General features: G+C 31.5%; 1 protein-coding gene across 8 annotated transcripts in view; it reads left to right on the top strand.

The window, feature by feature from the left end:
- The window catches only part of LOC408915 (protein couch potato), a 183,129-nt gene that overhangs the window by 78,292 nt on the left and 91,769 nt on the right, over positions 1 to 13,068 (top strand). For all 8 annotated transcript variants that reach the window (XM_026441618.1, XM_006568287.3, XM_026441619.1 and 5 more), the window contains exon 2: positions 309 to 386. In XM_026441618.1, coding sequence (XP_026297403.1) covers positions 309 to 386 — 78 coding nt within the window. The remainder of the gene's footprint in view (positions 1 to 308; positions 387 to 13,068) is intronic.

The raw sequence follows: 13,068 nt of genomic DNA, 5'->3' as shown, positions 1-13,068 counted from the left end.
AACGATACTCGTTTAAATCAATCTGCAATCCCGAAAATTGAAAATTCCATCGATTCCTTAATCGAATCAACCATCATCGAAGATTAGAATTTAGTAACGTAATCCGTGAAACGTAAGAGAGGAGAATTCGAAGAGGAAATGTATTACCGTCTCCCATTAAATTCGGCAATTAATCAAACGAGAGAGAGTGGACCGTTTCTTCTTCTTCTTCTTCGTCTTCTTGCCTCGAAACCTCGAAACCCTCTCTCCTCTCCGGATGATCGGCTTGATTAACTCGATTATCGTCCCCCTTCTTTCTCTTGTTCCAGGTGCGCACCTTGTTCGTGAGCGGCTTGCCGATGGACGCCAAGCCGAGGGAGCTCTATCTGCTCTTCAGAGCATACGAGGTGAGTCCATCTCTTTCTCCTCTTCTCGTTATCTCCTTCCTTAAAGGGATAAAACGAGATTTTTAATTTTTCCTACAGATTTTTAACATCGTTTTGTCCACTAAAAAATGTTTCTTCAAGTAGAAATTAATTTTGATAGATTTTTATTTTATTTTAGGTCTGGAGAAAAAAAAGAAATATAGGGACAGGAAATTTTTCTTTAATTTTGTAAATTTTTTATTAGGAACAGAAAGTCATCGTTTTGTAACAGTATGATGTTTGCGTTTGTTTAAATTAAATTTTATAGGTTTTGTCTGAAATATAAAAAAAAATATATACAGAAAATTTTTTTCTAATTTTAATTTTTCTACGAAAATTTTAATAATTCGTTCAACTTTTAACACTGAAAGTTTGAATGAAAATTCAATTCGATGGATAAATTTGTTAAGAATTATCGGAAATTGAATGGAATTTCCGAATATCGTATTATCCGTTTCTCGAAAACAATCTCTAGCTCCTTTCTGATCCTTAAGCTAATAGATAATTTTGAACGATTTAAAAGTAAAAGTAACTTTGGATGATGGAGAAAAAAGAATTTGTAAATTATTAAATTTTACGACCTTGCGATCAGAATTAAATTTCCTCGTTACTTTTCCTTTTTTTCGAATCTGATTTTTTATTCGAAAGAGATCGAAATGATGAAATCCACTAAAAATCGTTGAAAGAGACTGAATAAAAATTTGAACAAGAAGATACGTAATTTTCGAATCATGAGTTTTCAGAGAAATAGATTATTTTGAATAAAAGATAATAATTTCAGAAATGGAATATAAAACAGTTCTTTGTTCGATTTTTCTTTTTTTTTTATTGATCACTAAATTTTTATTTCTTTCTCCGACAAGAATACAAATTTTCGAAAATTTACTATTTTTTTTTCCTTATCCAATTTCTTCGATTTTTCTTAAACCGTACAGTCATCGAGTTATACCACTTATCCTTTTTTCACTTGAGCGGTTGGTTTATACTACTAGCAGGATAAGTGGTATAAATCATTCATAAGGTGAAAAAAGAGTAAGTAGTACAGGTTAAGTACTGCGTGGACGGTGAATAAGTAGATTTAGACGGGCGAGGCGCGATGATCAGACACGTTATACGTACCCTTGTTCATTTATTTATTTATTATTATCATCGTAAATGGTTCGTTCAAAATTTTACGTTCATTCAACTATTTGTATCTCTTATCAAATATAAATATTTTTCCTTCAAGTTCGAACGAGCCATTAAACCAATATTATTCTGACGAATAATAATCGTCGAAGTGACTTTATTCTACTTGAAGATTTCATATTCGACGTTTCACACTCGATTATTTTTATCCATTATCGATGATAATTTCTCCGTTTAAAATTTCAATCGTGCCTCGAATCAACTATCCCACCTGTTTCGTCCCTCCTAGGAGAGAATCGGTATAATACACTCGGCGAAACTGTATTCCTCGTCGATATAAATCAGCCTTAATCCGTTCGGTATCGTACAACGCACGATTGGACGGGAAATTAAAGACCGGCATGACAAATGGAAACAACATTTTAATCGAACCGTTCCTCCCTCTCTTTCCGATAAATATTGGCTAAACATTTCGAACTATCGATGCGATTTAGTTTTTATTTATTTATTTATTTATCCGTGTGTGATTAATTTCGTTTTGAAAATATCATGTTGTTACATGTAATATTGTTTAAAATTTAATTGAAAGATTAATTATCCGAACGATGTAGAAACGATTTGTGAATTTATTAAATTTCGTTCGAGGAGATTAATTGTCGAGAGAGAGAGAGGGGGGAGGGGAGGGGAAAAAAATGGTTGCATTATCTTTATCGATGGGATAAAATTAATTATGCGATACAAATTGATTTTTAATCGAGGGCAATTTATCTCTCGACCAATAAAATTACACGTATCGTGAAATAATACGATTAACGAGTTAATCGTAGGCATAAGAGTAGATCAATTCGATGAGGGTTAAAAATTTAAATTGGAATTTTAATTAATTGGATTGACGGGTAATCGAGACGGACTTTTAAGAAAGTTTATTCTTAATGTTTCTGTAATGAAATGAATAATATATTAAATTTAAAGCAATCGTTTCATAATTTATGATACTTTTGCATCATAACAGGATACTAATCTTCTTGAAATCAAGGCATGAATAAAGAATACTTTAAAGAATTACGATACTTTTTTTTAATGAAATACGATATCTCGATCTTCTCAAAATCTTTCTTACCTTCTAATAATAATAATGACGACGAAATGAAAATATTTTAAATTGAGAAGAAATCCAAAAATTCAGAATCCTTCAAAACAAGTGAACAAAGTATAATTTCAAAAATTATCCCTAAAAGTATGATACTTTTATTAATAAAAATTGGATCGAAATAATGTAATATCAATCTTTTCCAAATCTACAATAAAATCTTTTTTTGAATCCAAAATTCAAACGGAGAATAATTTGCAAAAAGAATCAAAAGGGAAGCCATCCATCATCTTCGCCCAATTCTCAATTTTCGCTTTTTCCATCATGAATGTTCCTTTGTTATTTAAAAAGAAAGGAAAGGTGTCGATATCTGATGAAAAAAAAAAAGCCTGCGTTTACCTTCTTATACTCCCCTCTCCCCTTCCACCTCCTCACCTTTCAAAACTCGACACAACGATCGAAGAACGACGAGAGAATGTTCCTCCCCATCCTGCATTTTGAAATCTCGAAGTTGCAGGCGATCCCTCTCTCCGTTTTATCGTTAAAATTGTCACGTCCACCAGGATATTCTCGTCTGGCGGTGACAACACCGTTATCATCCCCCTCCCACCCCCTTCTAGACAGATAGACAGACGGACAGACGGACGGACAGAGAGAATTCATCCCTCATCCCGACACAATTGGGGGTCGTCCACTTCGATCTTCACCTTTGCTTCCGATCATCGAGAGTCGATCGAGCAGAAATTTTATACTTTCGACAAATATATTTTCATTCCCAATGAACGAGGGAAACAAGAGGATTATTTATTCGTCGTACTTCCCTTATTCTGGCCAATGGTTTGACTCGAGAAATATATTTCCATTCACCGTTGGTCGAAAGAGATAGAAGGATGAAGTTCTATCTCTATTCTTTATTTTCATTATTCTGGCAAGTTAAGATTAAAAGAAAAATACAATAATTCGCGGATTAATATTGGCTCGTATCGATGATGTGATTGGTGGAGGAATTATTTGAAGAGTTTTAGAATATTCATTTTAATGAACAAAAGAAACAAGAGGATGGAGTTATTTATTCGTCAATTCCCCTATTTAATTCTAGCCAATAATTTGATTTGAAAAATATATTTTCATTTACCGTTGTTCGAAAGAGATAGGAGGATGGAGTTATTTCTTATTTCCCTTATTCTGGTATTCTGGCAAATAGGATATTAAAAGAAATACAATAATTCATGGATTAATATTGGTTCGTATTAATGATGTGAATTAAGTGGAGGAATTATTTGAAGGGTTTTAGGATCCCGAATATTCATTTCAATGAACGAAAGAAACAAAAGGATGGAGTTATTTATTCGTCAACTCCCTTTATTCTGGCCAACGATTTGACTCGAGAAATATATTTCCATTAACTATTGAAAGAAATAAAAGAATGGAGTGATTTCTTATTTCCCTTATTCTGATCAATGATTTAGATAACAAGAGCAAGTAAGAGATTAAAAAAAAAGAAATACAATAATTTGAAAATATTGGCTTAATATCAATGATGTGATTGGTGGAGGAATTATTTGAACATTTTATCCCGAATATTCATTTTGGTGAACGAAAGAAACAAGAGAATGGAGTTATTTTATTCGTCAATTCTTCTTATTCTGGGGACAGTTTGATTCGAGAAATATATTTTCATTCACCATTAAAAGAAATAAGAGGATGGAATAATTCTTTATTTTCTTTATTCTGGTATTCTGGCAAATAAGAGATTAAAAAAAAGAAATACAATAAAATTCGAGGATTAATATTGGCACCAATATCAATGATTGGTGGAGGAATTATTTGAACGTTTTAGGATCCTCAATATTCATTCCTTATATTTTCTTTGTATTCCAGTATTTTGGCAAATAAAAGATTAAAAGAAATATAATAATTCACGAATTAATATTAGCTTGTATCGATGAATGGTGGACGAATTATTTGAACATTTTATCTCGAATATTCATTTCGATGAATGAAAGAAACAAGATGGAATCATTCCTTATTCCTCTTATTCTGGTCAATGATTTAAATAATAAGGGCAAGTAAGAGATTAAAAAAAAGAAATACAATAATTCACGGATTAATTATTATTAGCACCAATATCAATGATTGGTGGAAGAATTATTTGAACGTATCCCCAATATTCATTCCTTATATTCCGGAATTTTGTCAAGTAAGAGATTAAAAAAAATATAAATAATTCACGAATTAATATTAGCTCGTATCGATGATTGGTGAATAAATTATTTGAACATTTTTTGGTGGACGAATTATTTGAACGTTTTACGAATATTTATTTCTTATTTCCTTTATTCTTATAAATAAGAGATTAAAAAAAATACAATAATTCACGAATTAATATTGGCTCATATCGATGATTGATGAGAGAATTATTTGACCATTTGAATTATTTTACAATCCCCAATATTCATTTCTTACATTTCCCTTACACTCTGACAAGTAAAACATTAAAAGGAATACAAATAATTTGTTCGTTCTAATTAACATTAAATCGTTTCGATGATGTGAATTGGATTTTGAATTACCTGAACGTTTCACGATGTTTCAACAAGATCGATAACGATAAGCAATAGAGAATGAAAATAGGAACACGACGATCCTCAGTTTCGGTTTTATTCAATCCACTGCCGAGAGGAGGGATTTGAAACGAAAAGCGGTCGATCGACGCGGTTTAATCCGTTGGAGGGATGTTTCATCGTTTGGAAAATTGGGAAATAACGACACGAGTATGAAAATGAAAAAAGAAAAAAAATTCGAAATTAATATCTGGATCGATTTATTTCGTTGTAATAGATCGTGCGTTGAAATTCAATTCGTTGGAAAACGAACGACGCGTGGGAAGCAATTATCGAGCGGATAATTAATAAACTATGCTTTTTGAAACTTATACATCCATCTGAATTAAAATTATTAGGATAGGAATTCGTACAATTTTTATTTTATTCCAGTACGATCGCACCGACAGATAAGAGAAATGAACGATAAAAGAAAGGAAAAAGTAGGATATTTGATTCCATCGCGCGATATATTTGATTAAATTAACTAATTAAATCAGCAGCGTTGTTAACTCGAATTAATTAATTCACGCGGGTCGAGAATGGAGATTGAAAAAAATGAGCGACATTTATTTGGCACGGTGATAAAGAAAATAAATTTAGTTAAAAATTAAAGTGAAAAATAGAAACGTGATGATTCTAAAATTATAAAATTAATTTCTCCGTTTTAGAATCGGAAAAATTGTTCGAAATATTCTCTTTTTCTATCACGTAACAATCATTGATGAAACATTTATCGTTTTTATAACTTAAGATTGTATTATCAAAATTACGTGATATACGAGAGAATAAGGATAAAGTGGTAGCTTGATAAAGGTACGTATGTTTTTTACACGAACGAAAGGCCAAAGGTCGAACCCGAGGACAGTTTTAGAAGCTTTAAACTGGAGTTTAAACGCGATAATAAAATTATTATCTTTTGAAAAATCAGGGGAAAGAAAAACACGTTCCTTCCTCTGAAAGAAATCAAAATATCCAGATTTGTTGCTCCACGGATGAGATTGAAAATTGATGACTAAAAAAAAAAAAATTAAAAAATAGAGAAATTTAAATTTCTCGCAATCGATTTGTTTGTTCGCGATTAAACGTTTTCGTTTAATTTCTCTCTTCTTAAAAGTTAATTTTACTTTTCACCATCTAATCCGTTGATAACAAACTTGTGGTATATAATGTACGAAACTCATTACTAACTCGATCCTCCTCTCTCCGCGTTCTAACTTTCCTCCCCGGATAACATTTCCATCAGATGTATAACCAGATCAAATATTTACACAATTTATCTCGAACAATATATCCGAGACTCGGCCAAATGTTCGACGTTTCCGATAAAAAAAATTTCGCGAGGGAAGGATAAAATCTAAGAAACGAAGAGGGAGCAGCAAAACTATCAATTTGCAGTTCCCTATTTCCTTGCAGAAAAATTTGCACAATGTGGCAAAAATATGTAGCCACATTGAAACGAAACGAACGACACGAAGGTAATTCAAACGGGATTGGATGAAACAAAGTCGATTCTTCCCGATTTATTATCGTATCGTGGACTTTCGCATAATTTTTTTTTAGATTGTGATAAATACGAGATGTTCACTCGCAGGTTTCTAAAAATTATTGAATATGATTAATTGATTAGACGAATTAAAACTTGCTTCGATCGAAGGGGTTTTTAAATTAATTCAGAATCATCAATATACGACTATTAAGATCGTTTCCAATAATATTTTTCTAGAAATAAATAATAATCTATCGTAATTTACCCAGAAACTTGATTAAAAACGTATTAAAATTAAGAAAACTTTGAACCGCTATATCTCCGAGGTTAACGATTTCCGGTAAATTAGCGAAAGACCATTGGAAGCGTCGAATCTTTCCCTTTAAAACGCTTTTTCGTTTATCTCGATACGACTTCCGGTTCCTTAGATATCCTCGTGTAAAGAAAAAGATATTTCTTAATCGTTTGCCTTACACCCGATCGAATCGTATTAAAATTAAGAAAACTTTGAACCGCTATATCTCCGAAGTTAGCGATTTCCGGTAAATTAGCGAAACACTATTGGAAGCGTCGAATCTTGTCCTTTAAAACGCTTTTTCGTTTACCTCGATACGACTTCCGGTTCCTTAGATATCCTCGTGCAAAGAAAAAGATATTTCTTAATCGTTTGCCTTACACCCGATCGAATCGTATTAAAATTAAGAAAACTTTGAACCGCTATATCTCTGAGGTTAGCGATTTCCATTAAATTAGCGAAACACCATTGGAAGCGTCGAATCTTTCCCTTTAAAACGCTTTTTCGTTTACCTCGATACGACTTCCGGTTCCTTAGATATCCTCGTGTAAAGGAAAAGATATTTCTTAATCGTTTGTCTTATTGAATATACCCGATCGAATCGTATTAAAATTAAGAAAACTTTGAACCGCTATATCTCCGAACTTAGCGATTTCTGATAAACGAATGAAAGACCATTGGAAGCGTCGAATCTTTCCCTTTAAAACGCTTTTTCGTTTACCTCGATACGACTTCCGGTTCCTTAGATATCCTCGTGTAAAGGAAAAGATATTTCTTAATCGTTTGTCTTATTGAATATACCCGATCGAATCGTATTAAAATTAAGAAAACTTTGAACCGCTATATCTCCGAACTTAGCGATTTTTGATAAACGAGCGAAAGACCATTGGAAGCGTCGAATCTTGGCCTTTAAAACGTTTTTTCGTTTACCTCGATACGACTTCCGGTTCCTTAGATATCCTCGTGCAAAGGAAAAGATATTTTTTAGCATTAATTCTTGTCACTTACTCGGCCCTCTCGTCTCGCTGACCTATCCCAAATTCCAGTCCAAGCGACAGACACGATTCCTGGAAGAAACATGTACGAGATACTTGGAAGAACGTAGTACGCGTTTCCAAGAAGGATAGATAACGGCCCATTCATAATCTTTTGTACCGTTTCGAGAGCGCGCGAGCGCTTCGAGTCCTCGTATCTCGGCGACCGATCGAGATATCGGAATAAAACAAAAACTGACTTCAATCGCGTGCTTCCCTCTGTTTCCCTTTCGTGATATAATTTTCACTTTTCTCTCGCGTTTCTTTTATTTTTTTTTACACGAAATAATTCCATTTCTCGATCGTATAATTCACCATATTAATCGAGCATCCTTTGAATCTTTTAAGACGATGGAAATTTTTCGAACAACTTTGAACAAATTTTTAAATTTAAGAGTCAAAGCGGTACGAATTTATCTTTTTCTCATTGAACAGATTCCTAAAAGCTTGATTCGAGGCCCTCGCCTCCTTCTATCGATCTCTGCTTTCTCCTTGACTGATAGGTTAGATCGATCGGAAGAAAAGTTCAGTGTAAGTGGTATTACCGAAAAAGAATTTTTACGATATCGAGGTCGCGCAAGTTTACGAGCGTGCACTTCGAATACATCCCCCCCCTTTCTCTCTCTCTCTCTTCCATGCTTTTATATAAATTAAATGCTGTTACGAAACGATGAATTGGCGTTTCTTCGAAGATGGCGTCGTGAGATCTTTCGATGGAAAAGAACGTGGCTGCTCGGGTTAAAACGTTAACACGTTTCAAGATTGATGGTTTTATCGTACGTACCTTCCTCCCTCGAAATTCGCGCGTCTCTTTATCCATTCATCGGACGACGTTAATAAATGGATGATATTTACAACTCGAGTGCCGATTTGCAACTCGACAAGATACTTTTTTCAAGATGAACAGTTTAAAAATTCGGAAACGATTCTTCTTCTTTTTTCCTTTTCTTTCCATCTTAAAAATAATCTCGTTAAAAAATTTTTAAAACGTCCAACGATGAAATATTTCCTCGATGAAATATTCCTTCGACGAGGGAAAATTTACTCTGCAAATATTGTCGCGAAAACGGTGTGTGATGTGTGTATCGGTGTTAAAAGGTTAAAGGTGATTCCGTTTCAAGGAATCGTGTCACGCGCGCGCGCGACAATCCACGAACGAAATGTCCAATGGAAAATTTAACGTCGCCAATTAAAACAGGATCGATCGAGGGAGGGGAGGCGTTAAAATTCCACGCTTCAATCCCATTATCCAGATTTCTTATCATGACACCGTTTCCCTTTCATTCTTTCATTTCGTTCCAAAAGAAATTGCACGCAACGACACGATCGAAATTAAAGGGATAATTCGGTTTTCTTAACGATTGATAAATATTCCTCTTCCTCTTCTTCTTTTTTAATCGCGTCTGCTTTTCAATCGTCCCTTCTTTCGTTCTTTTTATGATAAAAATGGAGGAGAAATTTTTATTCCAATTGATATTTAATTAAAAAACAATTAAAAAGTAATAAGAATAATTGATAAGAAATAAGAGAATAACTCGATCGTCTTACCTTTCACGTTTTCGCAAACTCGAGTTCACTCGTGAAATCTGCGACACCGTTTTTTAATAAATAAACCAACCTGTCCGCAAACAAACATCACATTAGCACTCGTTGATTACACGTTCAAACAATCGTGCGATGTACGCGCGCCTCGTGAAAATGGAAACACAAAGTGCTTTTAGCACTTTCGACGATAAATTTTACAAATATCTCCTCGATTTACGAAATTTCAAATCATCGTCGTCGTCGTTCGCATTCCATAAGAGTTTTTATATAAACTCGATCAGATGAAATATCTCGCTTCGAAATATATGGAGAAAGTATCGTGGATTAAAGTCGAACGGTTTCGCGTTATTAATTTTTGTATAGGTTCTGTAAAGATCGAGAGGTTTCTCTTTTTAATAGAAACATTATCTTTCACGAGAAATAATTAAAAATTATTTGTGGGATATTTAATCATCTCCTGGGTTTAATGAATTTTTTTTTTATAGAAAATAACTGCTGCATTGGTCGAAATTGTTTATCTACGAAGAAATTAATAGCCCTCTTTTTGAAACCATTCCAATATTTTTTTGATATTATCGAAACAAGATTCGAACAATCAAATCATCTTTTGCTCGTTTGAAAAAAAGAAGAAAAGAAGAAGAAGAAGAATTCTTCCTTTTATTTCATGAGAAATAATTAAAAATTATAATTCGAGATATTTAATCATCTCCTAAAATGATGATTTTTCTCTACCAATGGTGAGTTAGTGAGTTTATTATAGAAAATAACTGCTGCATCGAAATTGTTTATCTATGAAGAAATTAATAGCCCCCCTTCTTGAAATCATTCCAATATTTTTTTGATATTATCGAACGATCGAATCGTTTTTTGCTGGTTTGAAAGAAAGAAGAAAAGAAGAAGAAGAAGAATTCTTCCTTCTATTTCACGAAAAATAATTAAAAATTATTTGTGAGATATTTAATCATCTACTAAAATGATGGGTTTAGTGAGTTTTTTTTTTATAGAAAATAACTGCTGCATTAATCGAAATTGTTTATCTACAAAGAAATTAATAGGTCTCTTCTTGAAACCATTCCATATTTTTTTGATATTATCGAAACAAGATTCGATCGAATCATTTTTTGCTCGTTTGAAAGAAACAAGAAAAGAAAAAAAAGAAGAATTCTTCCTTCTATTTCACGAGAAATAATTAAAAATTATTCGTGGGATATTTAATCATCTTCTAAAATGATGGGTTTAATGAATTTTTTTTATAGAAAATAACTGCTGCATTGGTCGAAATTGTTTATCTATGAAGAAATTAATAGTTTCCTTTCTTGAAATCATTCCAAAATTTTTTTGATATTATCTAAACAAGATTCGAATCATCAAATCGTTTGAAAAAAAGAAGAAAAGAAGAAGAAGAAGAATTCTTCCTTCTATTTGAACAATTTCATCAATTAGATCCATAAAAATGATATTCTCGAAAGTGATGGGTACAAGAAGGTAAGAGATCTCTGGAGGAGATGTTTTATTTCCATAATAAAATCGAATAAAGGAGAATTACTGTCGATATCGGCATAAGGTTGATACAAGATATGGATGAGTTTTGTGAGGAATAAGATTTATCGTTTTAAGATTTAAAACAGTTTATATTATATTTTTTTAATATCGAAATGAATTTTAAATGGAAGCGAGAAAATGAATGGTTATTCGATCGATTAATTTTTAAAATGAAAATCTAACAAACGAGTATCATTCAGAAGAGAAGATTTAAATTTATGAAAAATGATTTCATTCGCAGTGTGGATAGATTTAAAATTCTTGCATTCATGATATTGAAAAATTTAGAATTGTAAACTTGTATATGTAAAGAAAGCTAATCTTGAATCTTATTTATTTTTAAAAATTCTTTATTACACAAAAATCATGGACAATTTTTCCAGTATTTCAATTTACCTAATTTTAATTCCATAAACTTCAAGTCTAACATCTCATAAAAATAATATCTAATAAAAATTATCAATTGCAATTTTATTTCTAATCAATATTTATGCATCCATTTCACAATTCCATCCACATAAACTAAGAAACATACTTTTTAAACAATCCTAATACTCATTCTCCTCTCTCAATTTATTAAAAACAAAATATCCATGGAAAAGTCATCTATCAAGTCACTTCAATATATACAAGCAGATTCTATTTCTTTAAACATCCACTTCTCATAACTTCAATTCTATTCATATATGTAAAATAAACGTATTTCTAAACATATTTCTTTAAACAAATCTATTACCTATTTTCCTCTCTCAATAAAAGCCATCCATTAATTTCAATATACACAAGCAAATTCTACTTCTTTAAACATCCATTTCTAATAATTTCAATTCCATTCACATATGTAAATAAGTAAATACATTTCTACTTCTTCAAACAAATTTAATACTCATTCTCCTCTCTCAATTTATTAAAAACAAAATATGCATGGAAAATCTATCTACCAATTTCAATATATACAAGCAAACTCTACTTCTTTAAACATCCACTTCTCATAACTTTAATTCTATTTTATCTATGTAAACAAATAAACCTATTACCTATTCTCTTTTAACAAAAACCATTCACCAATATCAGTATATACAAGCAAACTCTACTTCTTTAAACGAATCTAATACCCATTCTTCTCTCTCAACTTATTAAAAACAAAATATCTATGGAAAAATCATCTACCAACTTCAATATATACAAGCAGACTCTATTTCTTTAAACATTCATTTTTTATAACTTTAATTCCATTTATATATGTAATCAAATAAACATATTTCTACTTCTTTAAAAATCTAATACCTATTCTCTTCTCTCAACTTATTAAAATATGCATGGAAAAGCTATCCACCAATTTCAATGTATACAAACTCTACTTTTTTAAACATAATTTCAATTTCATTCACATTTGTAAAATAAATATATTTCTTTAAACAAACCTAATACCTATTCTCTTCTTTCAATAAAAATTATTCACCAATTTCAGTATATACAAGCAAACTCTACTTTTTTAAACATCTATTTCTCATAATTTAAATTCCATTCACACATGTAAACTAATAAACATATTTCTACTTCTTTAAAAATCTAATACCTTTTTTTTCTCTTCTCTCAATAAAAGTCATTCACCAATTTCAGTATATGCAAGCAAACTCTACTTCTTTAAACATCCACTTCTAATAACTTAAATTCCATTCACATATGTAACAAATAAACATATTTCTACTTCTTTAAAAATCTAATATCTATTCTCTTCTCTCAATTTATTAAAATATGCATGGAAAAGCTATCCACCAATTTCAATATATACAAACAAACTCTACTTTTTTAAACGTCTATTCTCATCAATTTCAATTCCATTCATACATGTAAAATAAACATATTTCTATTTCTTTAAACAAACCTAATATCTGTTCTCTTCTCTCGACAAAAGCCATTCACCAATTTCAGTAT

This window comes from Apis mellifera, linkage group LG7 (assembly GCF_003254395.2).
Source record: "Apis mellifera strain DH4 linkage group LG7, Amel_HAv3.1, whole genome shotgun sequence".
Lineage (NCBI taxonomy): Eukaryota > Metazoa > Arthropoda > Insecta > Hymenoptera > Apidae > Apis > Apis mellifera.
This window is presented reverse-complemented; position numbering and strand designations above follow the sequence as displayed.